Raw genomic sequence first — 18,928 nt, forward strand, 5'->3', positions numbered from 1 at the left:
AGATATTTTGAGCCAGAGTGAATGAGCTTGGTTGGGTTTTAATAGATTCATTCTGGCTGCTGTATGGAGAAAGGCCTTTGGGTGATGGTGGCAGCAAAGAGACCACCTTGCCCCCGTGGTCGGCAAACTCATTAGTCAACAGAGCCAAATATCAACAGTATAACAATTGAAGTTCCTTTTGAGAACCAAAATTTTTAAACTTAAACTTCTTCTAACTCCACTTCAAAATAGATGCGCCCAGTCCATGGTATTTTGTGGAAGAGCCACACTCCAGGGCCAAAGTGCCGCGTGTGGCTCGTGAGACCACTGACCTAGGGAATGGCAGGGAAATTGAACAAGAGGACCTAGAAATACTTGGATCCTACATAGATTGTTCACTTACAGCCAAAAGGATTTGTTGGTTGAATAATGGGGTGTGAAGGAAAGTCATGAGTAGCTCAGAGGTTTTGGTCAGTTGGATTTACAGGAATCGCCAGTTCTTGAGCTAGGAAAGACCAGAGAGGAACAGGCTAAGGAGGTGGGGGTTCAGCAGTTCTGATTTAGAGGTGTTGAGTTTGAAGTCAGACATCCAGGTACAAGCATGTCAAATAGGTGGCTTTATGAGTTGTAGACAACTCTTAGAACCTCAAAATACCTATTTAAAAAATATATATTTTATTGATTTTTTACAGCGAAGAAGGGAGAGGGATAGAGAGTTAGAAACATCAATGAGAGAGAAACATGGATCAGCTGCCTCCTGCACACTCCCCACTGGGGATTTGCTCGCAAGCCAGATACATGCCCTTGGCCAGAATCGAACCCGGGATCTTCAGTCCACAGGCTGACATTCTATCCACTGAGCTAAACCAGTTAGGGCTCAAAATACCCATTTTAACAAAACTATTTAAATGGGAAACTTAGTTATAATTTATAGGAGAAAACGTTTATTAATATAAAACTATTTTGGTTTTCCAGGTAATTTTTTCTAATACCTTGATTTTAAATTTGTTAAAAGAATTTGAGTTGGGCCCTGGCCAGTGTGGCTCAGTTGGTTGGGCATCATCCAATGCACCGGAAGGTAGCTTGTTCAGATTCCCAGTCTGGGCACATGCCCCGTTGCGGCTCCATACCCTGTGCAGGAGGCAGCCTATCACTGTTACCCTTTCACATCAGTGCTTTTCACTTCTCTTCCCCTCTCTCTAGAAATCAATAAACTAGTCTTGAAGAAGAAAAAAAAGAATTTGAGTTTGGCAAATTGGGATCTGCATGTAATTTTTGAGTTTTCTTCTTTGAGGTTATCAATACACACCAAAAGAGTAGTACTGTTTTATAATATATGTTAAGAACTTTATTTCACCTCTAAAAAATTATGAAATTTAATATCAAGGGAGCCTATAGATTTTGGCAGTACGGAAAAAAATTTATTTCAGAATTATGAATTAGATATTGGCCGCTTAAATCTTAGAGGTCATTACATATGTCCCCCCATTTGTATATAAGCTGGACTTTGTGAGTTCATTCCACTTGATTAAAAAACGCTTGTATTATTAATATTAAAGTTTCAAAGGGGCAGTGCTGCCCAAGTATGGACTCAGACCAAGACCTCTGGCTGGCTCTGCTATTTGTTTTCTGACTTTGGGCAAATTACTTACCATTTCTGGTCCTCAGTTTCCTCACCTCTGGAATGGAGATGGTGATAGGGTTACTGTTCCATGGGGTTATGAGAAGCTATAGTGAGTTTATGCATGCAAGGCATGTAGAAGATTCCTCTTTACTGTGTAAGTGTTACCAGAATGTGAGCTCCGTGGTGGTGGTGATTTTGTATAATTTTCATGTCTCCACTTAACCACATGGTAATGTTAGATGGACAATAAATATCTTTGTGTGTATCTCTGTGAAAGGCTCATTCTTTAAAATATTGGTAAACCTTTTTAAAAAAACAACAACACACCTTTGCATCTGCACATAACTTATTTATACAAGTGTTCCTTCGGAGCTCTTGTTTTGGGCTTGGCTGTGTACAGCTCTGGGATGATAGGAGGAGAAAGTCTCAGACTCAGTGTTTCAGAAAGGAGGCAGTACTGTACATTGTTGTCCTGCACAATGTGTTTTAATCAGTGGCCTGATGTGGGAAGGAGAAGGTAGGGTCAATAGCTCATTGAAAATGTACTCTAGTGTGTACCAATCACATCCTGGGGGTGAGGATATTAATTCCATTGAGAAAGCTTAACATAGTGGAGATAATAGTGGGGTTTTGAGCTAGACAGGCCTAGATTTAGAATCCTGACTTACCTTACCCCCTTACTGGTGTTGTCAACAGGTGCCACAATAAAGCTCCATAGCAGGCTATCCTAAAACACAGTGCCCTAGAATAACAGATTGGCTTCTGTGCTCTGGAGTCTATACTGTTTGTTGGCTAAGGTTCTGCTGATTGGGCTGAGCCGAGGTTATCTAAGCCTCAGTCTAGGCTGGTTGCCCATGGTTGTTCCTGTTGAATTCAGCTCAAAGCGGCAGCAGCTACTTGGAGCTTCTCTGTTCATGGCAGGTTACTGGTGTGCCGGAGACAGGCCAAATTGCTAAAGCACGTGTAAGGCTTCTGCTCTTGTCCCATCCATTAACATTCTATTAGCTCAGCAGTTGTCAGCTAGGGGGTTTGGCCCCTCTGGGACATCTGGCAATGTCTGGGAATATTTTTGTTTGGCAAAACTTGGAGGGGTTACTAGTGGCATCTAGTGGGTAGAGGCTAATTATGCTGCTAAACATCTTGCAATTCACAGAACAGCCTCCCACAACAAAGAATTAGCCCCCTAAAATGTCTGAGGTGAGATGAGAGGAGAAACAGTATTATCAGGTCACCCTGTCCACAGTGAGAAGGAAATGGGGATACATTTTGTGAAAATAATCGAGACTGTCCCATTGGCTTTGAGCACATGTTTCTTTTCTAGAGTCTGTTTTCTTATCTTTGAAATTATAGGGTCTATCTCAGAATTGTTTGGAGGTATCAAGATAACAACTATATGGCATCTGACAGAGCACTCAGTATGGCTCCTGTGAGTGAATAAGAAAAGAAATCCTACCCTTGAAAGAGCCCACAGTCTTATATGAAAGATAAAAGATGTTGCATTAAACCATTTAATACCTTTTAAGTTTGTCATACATTCATAAAATGACAGACATGAGTGAAGATAAAAGTTATACAGAGGCTATCAAATGGTAGTGTGGCCCCTTAAGTTATTAAGGACTTGTTTTTGTCCAGGGAGAGCTTATAAACAGTGTGTGAATGGATTTAACTCTGACTGATATAAGATGTTACCCTTCAATGAGTCAGTAATAATTGTCATTAAATGTTCCTAGTTATCAATTTTGAAATATTGAGTAATTGTTTTATAAGGTCTACCAGAGTGGGAGATAGTTTTAAATATGGCAAGGTCTAGCTATTAGATATTAGTTGTCCTGTATATACATGAACAGATTAGATTGCTAAACTGTTGGCTTGGGATATGATGAAATTGTAGTGAGACTTTTCTCAGAATTTATATGAAGATATCTGTCTTTCTGGTGTTTGTAAAATGGGTTTTAATTTTGAATGATTATAGCCTTGAAAGGTATGTGTTGGATCTATACTACCCTGTTTCCTCGAAAATAAGACAGTGTCTAATATTAATTTTTTCTCCCAAAGTTGCACTATGTCTTATTTTCAGGGGATGTCTTATCTTTCCATGCGTTAGGTCTTATTTTCGGAGGATGTCTTATTTTCGGGGAAACACGGTATCATGATGACATGCATTGTCAAAGGTTTCTCAGTTGGATAAATGCCTTTTCAAGTCTTTTTCAAGCTTATAGGATCCAAGCCTGGCAACGGTAGTAATATAGATTTACAATGTTATTCATAGTACTGTTGTCTCATAATAACACACTTTGTTAATAGTAGAGCAAGAGTTTTATGTTCCCTTTCAAAGGGTTTTCCTGGGTTTGTAGAGAAAATTTGGCTAGTTATAGCTTCTGAATTAGTATAGGGTATTGCTGTTTGTTTTTAAAGGTTGTTACCTGCAAATTGGCAGATGACTTTAGTGAAGGTCATTTTCATTACTTTTGGTGTTTGGGATTTGAAGTGTACTTTTTATATCACTGAAAGAGTGTATTGAGGGCCTTCAAAGTTTAATAATGTTAAGAATAATAAGCCTTCTCAGAATCTTAAATGTTGATACTTTTTTTAAAATAATATATTTTAATATTTAAAAAGCTAGCAATTCAGAAGGACAAATTAAAAGATGGGGTTAGTTATTAAGGAAGAATTATTGCTTATAAGTAAGTGTTTTCAGCCTCAGTTGAGATACAATTATGTCTATGATTTTTCCATCCAAAAAGTTTGTTAAGATCTGCTCTGTTAAAATTACTGTTGGAAAAGATTTATAAATCAGTTAGATACCTAGTCCAGGTATCTAACACCCATATCTTTCAGATTCTCACTGAAAAAAATAAAAGTAATATAAATACAAAATTGGAGAGAAGCTTGCTTCTCAGTGGTATTTACATTTTGGAAACATTGAGGTGTTTGTTTGCTATTAATGGGAAGGGAGATGTGCTAATTTGCTCTTGGCTTGGCCCTTCTTGAAAGAGCAATGTTGGTAGTCAGTAACAACCTTTCTACTCTAGTCCCCCGCCCTCCAGCATGGGCAAGTGGCACTGGCTGTGGAGTAGTGGAAGGTTATACCACTCTTAAGTTGACCACCCATCTTAGTGCCCGCTTATATTAGGTGACCTACATTTACTTTGTGTGTGAAAAACTCAGCATTTACGCCTTTTTGTGGTTTGAATTTGGTGAGCCGACAACTCGCATAGTTTTTGATAGAACCTGCCTAACTGCACCCTAGGGACACTGAAATCAAACTTCTACAGGAGGCTCTTTGAGCTGGATAGAGCTACTTATTTCATTTGGGAAGCATATTGTATGTCTTCAGAACAAAACTCTTCAGAACAAAACGGTTTATATATAAAGTAGGTACTTCTGAAATCTAGTTTGACTACTGTAGAAAATTGCTTTTCCCAAGTCTGAGAACATTATTAAACAGGCTACCCAGCAGAAATTTGTTCATCTCTGTGTTTCACATTGGTATGATAATTTTTTTCTTCATTAATTGGTAAGGAATTTATTGAGCTTAAAATGTGTCTATGTTTTATTGTTTGATATTATAGAAGTGATCGTTTTGATTAGTATGGCTATTTAAAGAAGTATAAATTTGCAATTTTTAAGGATAGATTAAAACAAAAGAAAAATAAATTTGCAAATTTATTAGGAGCATGAGGCTAAAGAAGAGATTTGAGTTAAATCAGTAAAATTTGGTATCATTCTTCCAGAATGTTGTGTGTGGCCTGTGATAGGCACCTGACACCAGAATAAGAGGTATAATCCTTACTCTCACGGTACTGTTACAGATACAGGGCCTAATCGAAGGCAGTTGAAATTGAAGAAAAGGGGACAGAATAATGAAAATCTTAAGATTTCTTAGTCTGTTACCTGTGGGAGGCTAAGAATGAGAGAGGGCCTTACTGGTGGTGCTATTCATTGAGAATAGAGAATAGAGAAGGAGTAGGTTTTATCGTTAGCATTGTAGAGGAATCAAGAGGAAGAGATGATAAGCATACAATGGTCACAGAAGGTCGTTTAGTTATAAGCCACCGAAAGCTGAGTTGTATTGAACGAGGGTAACACAAGACAATGATCAAGAGGTCAGGTGGGACTAAAATTTGTGCTCCAGACCTGTCACTTTCAGAGCTGAATAAATAATTTTGTAACAGTGTGTGAGGCAGGTAATAGTTATGCAGCAAAACTTAGGAAATCCATTTCAGAGAGCTTATGCACTATTTAATGAATGGTCAGAACAGACATTTCATCATCATGTCTTACATTCTGGTCTGAGGTATCACTTGTAAGCTCAATCTTGAATTCAGTAATCACATTCTCCTCTTTCTCTTTTTTGAACTTTTACATATTTGTCATTGAAATATTCATATAAATAGTTCAATTAAGATGAAAAGGATGTATATGATGCTTATGAAGACAGTGGTCCCAATCCATAAAGACAGATGAAAATACCGAGAAGGCTCTGTGTGGTTACGTAGAAATAGTGTAATGATACATTATGGGATGTAGGTGAAGAAGACATTGCAAAAATAATAACTTTGACTCTGAAGAGAATTGTGTTTTTTTTTCTTGTTCTTTCTAAGAGAAATAGCAACATCAGTGATGAGAGTTTTTATAAACTTCCTACTAAACATTTTGAATGAGCAACAAGAATGAGAAAACTGAATGTGAGTTCTGATGTGACCAGGGCATATGTTTAAGGTCTTGAGGAGAAAAGCATTATACTATGTTGATTAATCTAGGTGTTCTAGGGTTTGGGCTACTTTTGTCATCTGTCATGTATTAAATATAGACTGCAGTGGTAACTGCCTTCCAGGTTACCCTCTTAAGGGACTTAGTGCATGTAGTGTTGCCAAGCAGTAGAAGCTGGCTCATACGGGAGCACTCAGTAATAAAACATACTTCTACATATTCAACACCGATGCCATAGGGAGTGACATGGTCTTTGCACTCATGATATTTCTGTATTGAAATGGAAAGTGGATATCACAGTTTTCTTTTTATGACATGGTCTGTCATTTGGAATTTATCCTGAGATCAGTCAGCCCGGCTTAACTATTTGAGAAATTTCTGAACTGTATTAAGATTTCTTGTGCTGCATATGACTTAGTGATTGATTTATTACTAGTGAATGAAAAAAAATGTTATGATTTCTGTGGACATTTTTAAGTTGTATCATTCAACAGTTTGAACAAGTATTAGTTTCTTCTATGTGCTGTGTGTGTGTGTGTGAGGTACCATGAAGTGAAAAAACAAAAATCAGGTACTGGTTCCTGACTTGAGAATGGCCTGCAAGAGACAGCTGATCATGGCATCCCGTGTGCTAGGCTCTTTGAGGCTGGACACAAAGCACCCTGAGATGTCACTGTGGAGGAGGAAACGGATAGCTGCTAGAGCAGCGGTCACCAACTGGTGGTCCATGAGGTCCGAAAGGTTGGCGACTGCTGGCCTAGAGATGATGACAAGGAAATCACAGAAGAAACGTGAGCTCAGTGTGTGTCATGAGAGGCATTTGACATGATTGTTGAGAAGGAAGGACGGAAGAAGGTGTGATGGAAAATTTTAAAGTACCTGCCCTTTTCAGACAACATGAATTACTTACATGTGTGAATAGCAAGGTGGTAGCAAAATAAAGGTTTGAAAAGTAAGTGGAATCTTTTAAAGGGTTTTGTGCGTAATAAGAGTTTGTATCTTGAGCTGTCAAATATTTTATCATATACTTATATCATAAAACTGTTGTTGGCTTTAATGCCTCGTATTTTTATTTTAGTTGTCTAGGTAATTTCCCCCCAAACACTTGTTATATAGCTTCTGGAGGATATTTTCTTATTCACTTGATTTTTAAAAAATGGTTTTAGACTCTTTCTCAATTATATCTATACTCAAAAGGTGATTTGCCATAAATTAGGATATCTAAATTCATATGCCACAGAGGTCAGATTTTGGTTATTACTGGTTACTGTTTTTCCCCTTTAAAAAGCTGCTGGTAAAAGTGCCTCTTCCTGCGTAGCCATTAGAAGATGTGTATAAAGTTCACATATGTGAGAAGTTTTGCAAAAATGATTCCTATACTAATTATTAGGTAACATAGAAGACACATTTTGTTGCTTATCTAGAATTAATTTGAAGATAGAAAAGTAATAAGCCATTTGTCTCCCCAGATGAAGACATTTTTATATATTCATTCTGGTCCTTTTAATTAAAAACAGTTGAACTTAATGTTATCCATAGGTTCTGTGACTTTAAGCAAAATAAAGAGTAATGAAACCAATTTTTACCATAAGTTAATTGACATAAAAAAGAGTTAAGTTCCTAGGGTATCTCATCAGCATTACAGAGAAACAGCATTGAACGAGATGATGTTATTTGAGGACCTGCAATACTGCTAAATAGTCACAATTCTCTCATCTTACACACTTCCATAAGATAGCTCACTGGTGTTGATTATACTTGAGGTAGTTCATTATTTTATTTTATTTTTTTGTCATTTGCTAAGTAAAGGCTTCATCAACAAATATATGCATGTGTGTTTCATACCTATTATGTCACTTAAGTGATATAATGTAAGGTTTGTAAGGTATCTAATTAAAATTCACTTTAGAAATAGTAGACGCACTATTTAAAAACATTATTAATCTATGTAGAAAATAATCCAAAGAAATGCATACTTTACAGAATATTCCAAAGTTTTAAGCAGAAGTTACTATTTAACATTTCTTAGAAGTGATTCACTGAAATGCTTTTGGTGATCCATTTTTTTATTAGTTACCTCTTTTGACAGCATGTCACAGGAAGTTTTATCTTACTTGTAGATATCTTAAAAGGTTAATGGAAAAACTTACCATAATTCTTTGTATATTGTCATTGGTAGAAATCTATTCTGTTTAAAATGAAGTGAGCATCAGTGAATAACATTAGACATAATTGTTGTTAACCTCTTCTTTAGAAGATAACTTGCCACTTGGCATAAATGTAGGTGAGCCATGGAGAAGGTCTGTACTTAAAACAGTAGGGTTAACGAATTTTTTCTTTCTTTCTTTCTTGCTCTTTGGGAATTTCAAGTTGCAGTTAGCTCAGGCTATTTGAAATTATTATTTTTGAATATGTTGTGACATTGTTTTAATTGCACGAAGCTGCAGAACTAGCATGATAAATCAACACAATGAATTTTAATGCAAGGCAAATGATATTAAATTGGCTGCAGTAGACAAAGCAGCTGCTATGATTAATTTTTTCATTCTCCACTTACAATATTCTGAGAAGGATGACCTTGACAGTTTCTACTGAATTAGAATTCCAGTGGTATGCACTTTAACAGACTTGAGCTTTGTTGGTTCTTGGGTAATAAAGATTGGTTCATTTTTAAGGTCACGGAAATTTTGTGTTGTAGATTTAATATGTTGGTTTTGACTGCTTTTAAAACATTGCTCATTGATAAATAGTAACTGTAAGGATGACTTAGCTGTGGTGAAGTCTTTCTCTGTATAGTTCTAATGCCATGGTTCCAGCAGAAGAGGAAATCTTAAAAGCAGCAGGAAGTGCAGGGCCCCGGGTTGGGTAAAGAGGCGAAGAACGAGGCAGGGATAAGGGGTGTGTACAGAGATGTTCAGGCAAATTTCAGAACTGGGAATCCTGGAGAGCTAGATCAGGTGCTTAGAGGACAGTCTCAACTTTGGATGGGAAAAGTTGTATCAAAATCTGAGGGACAGGACTTTCTTCCAGCGATCCTCATGCACCACCCATCTTTCGTTTGTGAGTCACCGAAACTGTACTGCTGGTCAGCAGCTTAGTGAGACAGTCAGAGCCATGGAGGCACAGAAGACTGGAGAAGTGCTGCCCTAGCTTAAGCCTTGAGAGCAGTGAATTCTAGCTTCTGACGTTTACGGAATAACATGCCAGCAGTGGCTCATGTGCATGGAAAAAATAGGAAGCTGTATGCATGAGAATCATTACTTTTGGATTTTTGTGGAAGTGATGGTATTTTATCTCATCTGAGTGAGGAAATTTACTTTTCAGTGTTCAGAGTTAATCTATGTCTTGCTCCCCACCTCCCCTTGAAAGATAAACTTCTCTATATGAAGGCTAAAAGTTTCTGTTGAGGGATGCTAATTCTTTATTTATGCAATTATTTTTATCACTCCCCTGTTCACAAAAAGAGTTAAGCCTCCTTGCAAAAATAGTATAAGTTAAAGGTAGAAATGAGGGGGAAAATAAGCGTACAGGCATAAAACTTGTAAGGAATGTGATGAAAAAGCATTTACTTTCAAGACTTAAATGTTTAGTTTAGTACAGGGTGGAATCCAAATTTGGCCACCAGAGTAGAGTTCTGACAGGCAGCCCAAAAGTATGGTCTCTGAACAGTTGCTTAAGAGAAAGTATAGCTTGTTAGATAAGTAATAGGAATTTCCCCCAAGGATTTTAGTTAGAAACAGCAATAAATATTATTTAACATAATGAACAGTTCCCTGAACACCATCATTAAAGAGTTTTGTAAAAGACATTCGCATTTTTATATGGTATCTTAAGATTTTGTTATATGCTTTGGTTTAGATTACATGTTAATGGACAGTTCAGTATTGTACCTTTTTCAGGCAGATGTATTGTTCTTAATTTATAATTTGTACTAATACATATGAAAATTTCATGCTAAACAATGAGTTGTTATAACACCCCTCCCCAAAACTTGGCAAGACATTTATAAGGACTCTTAATTTTATTTCAACTTATTATTAAAAAGTATTTCATTTGAGCAAGTGAATATATATTTTAAAATAATTTTAATAGCTATAAATTCAAGCAAGAGAATAATATATGCTGACTTTTTTTCCCCCCCCAGTTTAATTTTGTTGGGAGAATCCTTGGACCTAGAGGACTTACAGCTAAACAGCTTGAAGCAGAAACGGGATGTAAAATTATGGTCCGGGGCAAAGGCTCAATGAGGGATAAGAAGAAGGTAAGTTTTTAAAAATGGAGGCAAGTCTTTCTATGAATAATTTGATTAAACTTTTGCATTCTAATAAAATACTCAGGTCTTTTCTGTATAAAGCACCTACACATTATTTCATGTCAGAAGCATGAACATTTTAAAGGTGAAGTCATGATTTTGCCCTGCTAATTATCATTTTTCATTTAGCCAACTATATTAACACTCGGTACATCTTTTTAACTTTGGTCTTTATAATCGAGGAACTTCCAGTTTGGGAATTAGCCAAACTATAATGTGTATATAAAAGTATGTAACTAAAAGTTTGGGAAATCTAAAATGTTTGAGATTTGTATGAGAACAGTCACATAAATAAGTTTGCATGTATGTCAAATCATTTGGAGAGTTAGCAGAAAAGGAAGGCTTTTAATTAGCCTCAGTTTGGTTTCATCAACATTCTGTGTTGATCACAAGTTTTCTAGACATTTTAAAGTACGTATATTGTTTCTGGTTTTTATTTTTCTTGTTACCTCTTGTTTTTCTAGTTGAATTAATAAAGGTCTAACTATATACTTTAAATATTGTTTTTAGAAGGTTTTATTTGCCTATTTTCCTTTTGTCGAGTAAATACTTTTGACTTTCTATTTGTGGAAAAAATGTTTGACTTTCCTTTTTTTTTTTTTTTTTTTTTTTTAAGTAACCTACATTTTATTGACAATTGATTAAACTTATTGGTAGGAAGGGTTGTTGTTTTAATTTTTTAAACACATTGCCTTGAGAGGGCTAGCAAATGACAGCATATGCTTCAGTCATGTTGCAGCATGTACATTGAACTGCTTTGTGGAGCTCATGGAACCAACAGCAGACCTGAAAGGTATTCGCACTGGATGCTGGTGGGCTGCTTTTCTGAGCTTCCCACCTCCTCGTGTAAGCTCTCTCGTTCACCAAATCTCAGGCACTCTTTCTCCCTGTAGATAAAGAGTTGCTAAGAAGTTGAGGGTAAAAAAATCCTCATATTATCTTTTAATTTTACCACGTTCTCTTGTCATCTGAGTTTAAATATATTTGGAGGCAAGCTTGTGAGTTCCCCTTCAGCGTATTTAGGTATATTTAAAACATTTTATTAGGATCTTAAATATTAGATTCTAGATTCTGATTCAACTAGGTGACATGCATTTTTGTGTTGCCATCAGTTTTGGTTCCCATGCTTGCACTTACGGTTGCATTGGCATTAAGTAGTGTAATTTCATAGCCTGGTCACAAGGAGGTGAAATCTTGACAACCGAGGACAAATGAATCTTCACCAAAAGATTATTGTATCTATTAGTTTAAAAAGCTACTGTTATCAGGCAGTTAACAAAGCATGCTTTTTTCCTCTTCTCGGCGTCTCTTAATTCTGTACAGTGGCCTGCGCTTGTGTCACTGGTGCACATGAGGCATTGTGGACAAGAGCTTGCAGGTGTGTAGTGAGACGCCATGAGTCTGTGTGGTTAGGGTGGACTTGCAGCCTGAAGACCACATTCTGCTCTTGGCAGAAGAACAGAATGGTTAGAGAGTGAGTTCTACAGTCACATTGCTTCGCTGTGCATCTTGGTTCTGTCACTCAGCAGATTAGCTTGTCTGTGCCTGGAACGTAGAGTGGGACCAGTAATGTTACTCATCTCTTCTGGTGGCTGGGAGGGTTCAGTTAGTGCTAAAACACTAGGAACTGTGTTTTAATGTATATTAAGTGATCAGTTAATGTTAATAATGGTTCTTAATAAGTTTAGCCAATACTGTTTGATAGTACACTTTGTGTTTAAACTCATAGGCGCAGTTTTTTAAACTCTGGAAATGAGTCCTGTGACCTTTGAAAGTCCCAGATTCTCATGGCTTTTCTATGCTGTGTCTCTGGTTGTTGGTGTGTCCATATCCTGCCTGTCTATTTTGTTCTTAGCCTCAAGTAGAAGCAGTTCATACATTTTACTTATTTTTGATTTGTAATATTGTCTACTGAAATTTAAAAGAGCTTACAGAATAAATGTACATGCAAGATAATATAGGACACCAAAAATTGGCTATAGATTGCATTTTTAGTTTTATTAAAAGCTACAGGTGAACATACCTTGGGCATATCAAGTTAATTAGAATGGCTTCCATATATCTGTTTGATATTAGGGTGTGTGAATTTTGTGAAGAATTTATAGACTTAGAATACTAGGAATGCTTTCTGTAATCTTAATTTAAATGGATTACACATAATAAATTAAATCATCTTGGGTTATGCTGTAGTTATGTTAATAAAGTCAAAACGGAAAGTACTGTTATTTGTTTGTTGGCTGTTTTGAAAAAAGACAATGACAAACAGATGGAGACAAAAAGAGGTATTGATGTAAAGAAGAAGCCTGGTTGAGGTATATTTCTGGTGTTTCAAAAGAAAATCTATTGACTACTTTTTCCCCCCTGTAGAGTTGTCAATTTATGCCAAGTGAAGAAAGCTAGAGATTAATATCATTTTACTTCTGATGATTGAAAAGCTGTTTATTGATCTGAGTCACAAGGAGATGAAATCCTTTACTCGTCTGGTAAACTCAGTGCTTATGGAGCATTGCTCTGTGCTTGATGAATCCCTGCCACATGGTAGGATCTGGGAAGGAACACATGGTTTATTTAGGTAACACACGAAGGCATAGATGCCCTTCCGCCCCGACTCTCCAGACTCCATAGAAGATTTTGTAAATAGAGAAAACCATAAGCCCTGTGTGCTTTACTTTTGTTGGGAAGATAGACAGCACTGCATCTTTCTAAGCTGCTGGTTTGCAGCAATGGAGTGAATATGCCACTTCAAATTTTATTCTCTTGGATTGATATTACTTTAACATTATTGATGGCTACGATAGCATTTATTTTGAATAACATGGAACCTAAGAGCAGGAGCTGCAGTCAGTCAGACTTCACAAGAGACGGGGAAGCTTGTCTGTGCCAGCAGCATAGAAGGCTGCTGGTCTCCAGCGATCACCTGGGCCTGTCTCCGGTAGTCGGGGGTCAGTAGATGGTAACGGGTCCACAAGTGGAAGCCAGTGCTTATGGATAGTCCTTGTGAATTTAGTATAGTCTGTATCATGAATCATTCTAAGTGCTTTCTTCACATTTAGTTAATCTGAGTTTTACTATTTCCATTATGTAGGTGAGGAAACTGAGGCTCAAGGTGGTTGAGTAATTTGCCATAGTTCAGCTGCCAAAAAGGCAGCAAAGTTTGAACCTAATCTTCTAATTATACACCATCCCTAAGAGTGACATCAGCCTCAGGAATGTTGGAAGAACTTGACTACTGAGTACTCTAAACTTTTGCTATGAAGGCAGTGTGGTTGGTTCCTCTAAGCTTCTTGTTCAGTTCCTCAGTGATAAAATATTTTGAAATTTTTCTATGCATCATCCTTTTTATTTTCAGAAATCTTCCTTTAGACAGGATTTAATCCCTTGTTTCCTGTTGGGAAACAAATACTTGAACAGATTAGAGATGCTAGAGAAATAATATTGAGGAAAGAATACGGTTGATTTTTTTTTTTTTGTAGGAGTTTTTTGGTTTGTTTGTTTTTGAAGTTTTTGCAGGGGCCACATGAAGGGCTGTGGGGAAATGTCTCCTGCTAGAAGGAATGGCCTCCCCGAAACACAGAATAGTGTAGCAGATGAAACAGGGAAGTCCTTAAAGGGAAGACGGTTGTGTACGTAATTAGATACTTGGGAGACGATAGTGGAGACCAGTCACGGTATTACAGTGGTGAGTGAAGTACACCTTTGGAAATCTTTAGGAACGGTCTTTGTAGGGAACACTCTTTGGAGACTTTTCTTATCCACATCCATCAGTTTCCACACTCACACCCCCTGTCATTACAGGAGGAGCTAAGAAGCCATGCCTGTGTTGCCCAACAGTGTTGATAGGTGAAATGTGTTCAGTTTGATTAAAGCCAGCTCAGTCAAATGTTGTGTCTTCTGGAGACATCCAGTGAGACTCCGCAGTTGTAGTTAGAGCTCTGAGCTTGGAGTGAAGGAATGTGCGCTCAGAGGGGCAGGTGGCCCTTCTGGGGCACTGATCACAATGCCAGATGGGAGCTGCTGCTTCCCCTGTAGTGTCCCATTCAGACCAGCAGCAGCCTCAGAAGATGGTTTTATGCTTCCAGCTATTATCCAGTCCCTTATTTCTGAATGACAATTGCACCAAATTCAAACACATCATGAGACATTCAAACTCTACAAATTGTCCTTATGAGATTATGGGCTTTGAATTTAAAATCAGATACGTCTGATTTTAAAGTTTTAATTCAGTTTTTAACTTTACATTTGTTTCCCAAATATATTTACCCATAGAATCTTTTTTAAGAGATGTTTCTATAACTTCTTGAAAAAACTACATTCTTTTGTGAATAAGATTTATAAAATGTTATTAGAGAAGGCATATTTTATAATTGTAAACATAAGTAGACTTTAATATCATTTTACGGACTATTTTTCATATATGTACATTACACATTTTCTCATTTCTATTTTCATGGTTAATATATATTTTAATACATGATATTTTTAGGAAAGTTTAAAAGTACAGATGGTCTGAAAAAAATACTAAATTGTACCTGATTCTTTCTCTCTAGATCAGTGGTTCCCAACCTGTTTTTAGCCACGACCCACCTAAGCATCTCTAAAATCCTGATCCTCCCCCCTCTCCATAACATATAATTCTTACTCAAAAAGTGAGCTCCTGTTCTTGTGGGGGAAGCCTAAAAGGCCACGAACTTGGGTCTAAATAAGCTTCCGAAGAACATGGCATCCATGAAAGAGAAAAAGAAAAGAACAAAAGAACAGTTGAAGTACTGAGGAAGAAATTGATAAAAATATAGTGATATGAAAAAATAGGAAATAGTTTCAAAACATAGAGAACTGAAATGCATAAATGTATCACAATATATATTTACATACCGTATATGAGACTCCTAGAACCATAAGAAATGCAAAACATTCACTGTGAATAACTCATTTTCAAATTGCCCCCCTTAAAAATAAAATGGCCCCCCTGTGGGGCATGTGCCCTGTGTTGGGAGCCACTGCTCTAGATGCTACTCTTGTTGACAGTTTTGGTACTATGTCTTCTTGTGATTGTGCTTCATGAAGTTATATGCATGTTCACATGAGCTATCGGACATGGATCTTTTTTACATGATGCTTTATCATTAACATTTTCTCCTGCAGCTCTGTTTTGTCCTGTGTCAATTCACCAGATGGTTGAGCGTTAGAATGTTTTAGACTTTGTGCTGGGTGATAAGGAAGCACCAGTTTTTGGTGGACATACTAAAGTGGCTGTGGTCAGTATGACATACCATCAAGTACAAGCATGTTTCCAAATAGCCTGTTGTGTTACGTAGCTTTCTTTTAGCATAGGTATAGTTTGTTTTAAAAACTTTCATCATGGTGAATTTTAAATAGTCTTTATTCACACCCAGTGTCAGCGTTGCCTGTCTCCTTCCACGTGTGCCCTCACTCCCCCTGCTGTTCCCGCAGATGATTTGGGGAGTAAATTCCAAACATAATTTCACTTGTAAATGCTTTATTAGTTTCTAAAATAGAAAGGCTCTTTGTTATTGTGTTTATTTTTTTATCACATTTTCTTTATGTCATCAAATACCTCGTCAGTGTTCAGTTTCTCCCCTGCCCCATAAATGTACATTTAAAAGTTTGTCTGAATAGCATCCAAATGAGGGCTATATACGTAGCAGTTGATTGATCGGGCTCTTCGTGTCACTCTCCCCCTCGGCCCATTTCTCTCGGCTGGCAGTGTGTTTGTAGAGGAGCTGAGCTGTTTGTCCTGAGGAATTCCTGTGGATGTAGCTGATTGCATGTTCATGGTGGTGGTTAACTCTGTTCCTGTGTTTGTTGTAAATAGTAACAAAGTTTTCACCACATTCAGATCGCCTGCCTTCCCTTCCTCATTTTCTTCCTTTCTGAAGACTATTTCACAAGCACTGTTATGGTGGGGGCACAGAAAATCCAGTTTCCTCTCTCTGATTTTAGCAGTCATTGGTGATTGTTTCTTAGGTTCTTTTTTCAGAAGGAGTTACAAAATAGCTATATCCTGTTTTCTTCATTACTACCAGCAAGATTTACTTTTATAGGAAAAGCTGAATAAACACTCAGTTCCTTATTCACTAGTTTTAAAATAGACAGTTGACTCCTAGGAACCCTGCAAAGGTGAAAAGAGTGTTTTCTTTTGAATATCATTCTGAATGCTGCATTGACACAGTTTCGATGTTTCAGTTCTTTGCAGTTAATGTTTCTAACTAATTACTATGTTTGGCCTGTGGGTATCTCTTCAAGGTCCTTTTGACACAGTTGTAGTTTTGTGACTAGTAACTTTGCTTTTGCTTTCTGGTGGAGTACATAGTCCTTGCTCATCTTTTAGAATTTCTTCTCCAGAATTAGAATCAGCCATTCTTTAAGAAACCTTGGTTACTGTTAGTGGAAATAATATTTAGGGATTGCAGTCTGGGTTGTAGCTATGCTCATTATTTGTAGACCTTTTCAGCACAGAGATAGGAGATTCATACACAATCAAACACACACACACACACACAGAAATATAGATATGTTTGTACATGTTCATTTTTATTCAAAACCAAGTTTACAGGATTTTATTTAAGTGATTTTTTTTATCTGTATTGTCTTTCTATCACACTGAAAATCCTGGTTTCTAAAGATTCGTTTACTATATTCTAAAATACACAACACATGCCAGAATTACAATAAGGACACTAGCCAACAGCACTGTCCAGGGGGAAATTTTCTGCAGTTCTTGTCACTTTCTTTGGTCTTTGGTGGTTTTTCTTTAATTGAATTGAGGGGAAGGAGGAAGGGAAAAAAAGAGGAGAGGAGAGGGACACATCAATAGGGACTGAACCTGCAAACCGGCTATGTGCCCCGACCAGAGATCAAACCCAGGATCTTTATGTGTATGGAAGCCCAGCCAGCCAAGCCGCACCAGCCAGGGCAGCAGTTCTTATTACTTTAGGGTATATTTCACCTGAGAAACAAATTACTGTTTTAAAACAAGAGTTTTTTATTGTGCAAGTTATACCATCATATGGATATACAGTTAAGCTCATTTGGTTTTCAGTTTTAAGAATTGCTTAAATTATTTTTCTATTACTTGCAACATTTCCAATGGTTTCAAAGTCAATGTATAATGTAGGAAATTTTCAGAGAAGTCTAGCTTTTATTTCTGGTTTCTTTATTTATTTCCCCCTTTGCCGTTTGTGTAAATTTTTAATTTAGTTTTTGGTTTAGCCTTCTATTTCCTTTTTTTTTAAAATGTAAATTTACAGAAGTATGACAATTGTGTATTGTATGTGTGTAATTTCTCTTTTTTCATAGATTGTTATGCATTCTACACTTTTCTATACCTTGCTGAGTATATATTTACTTAATGGTATATTGTTGAGTATATAAAAATAGTTCTATTCCTTTTAATAACTTTACCATATCCCATTGTGTGGATATACTATGAATTATTTTGACATTCCCCTGTTAATGGACATTTGAATTGATCCTAGGCTTTGTTGTTAAACATAGGCAGAGAGTGCTGCCTTGAATAGCAGCATCTTTATTATGTACATCTTTACATGTATTTGCTAGTTTATATTTTGGTTAGAATTCTAGAAGTGCTATTACAATATGTAATTTTGCTAGGTAGGTCTAAGTTCCTATTTCTAGGGGTGCTTATTTTTCATTACCATGAGCAATCAATTTCTTAACAGATTCTCCAATAGATTTAAACTTTTATATTTTATGAGGAGGTGTTAAAGACATTTTTAAACAAGCTATTCCATAAGTAAGTGTGTGTGTGTGGGGGGGGAGGGGGGGGAACAACGTCATTGCTCTTGTGAACATTGCAGCCATCTCTGGTTTCCCAGTTAGTCATTTTACTTGCAATGTATTGCTATTTTCCCATCAAGCCCATTTAAAATAATGGTTAGACATAGCTGAAGTGGTATTATTGTAACAGGACTTAAGGTATATTATAATTGTAATGAATTTCTAGTTGGGCCTAAGATGCTAATTACTATTTAAAATGTTTTCAAGAGAAAAAGTTAATATGATTTTCTATTAGATTACATGCCCTTTTTTCAGCTAGGATTCCTCATACGAAACACAGAACTTAGAAATTCTTCAGTTTTACTGGGAGTGCTTCATAATGAGTATCATTATAGATGTGTAGGAGAGAAGTTAGTCATCCATAATTTATGCCTTGGGCCAGGCATTAAGACTTCATTCTCTTGTAACCCTATGAGGAATGGTTTTTTTCCTACACTTTATTATTATTTTTTAAAATTTATTTCAGAGAGAGAGGATGGGAG

At 36.7% G+C, this 18,928-nt stretch overlaps 1 protein-coding gene across 11 annotated transcripts in view; it reads left to right on the forward strand.

The window, feature by feature from the left end:
- Positions 1 to 18,928, forward strand: part of QKI (QKI, KH domain containing RNA binding) — a 113,243-nt gene that overhangs the window by 39,873 nt on the left and 54,442 nt on the right. For all 11 annotated transcript variants that reach the window (XR_014795515.1, XR_014795516.1, XM_084889740.1 and 8 more), the window contains exon 3: positions 10,461 to 10,577. Coding sequence is in view for 9 of the 11 variants with exons in the window: in XM_084889740.1 (XP_084745866.1) it covers positions 10,461 to 10,577 (117 nt within the window). In the remaining 2 variants the exon portion in view is untranslated. The remainder of the gene's footprint in view (positions 1 to 10,460; positions 10,578 to 18,928) is intronic.

This window comes from Pipistrellus hanaki, assembly GCF_964339955.1.
Source record: "Pipistrellus hanaki genome assembly, chromosome: 7".
NCBI classification, from domain to species: Eukaryota; Metazoa; Chordata; class Mammalia; order Chiroptera; family Vespertilionidae; genus Pipistrellus; species Pipistrellus hanaki.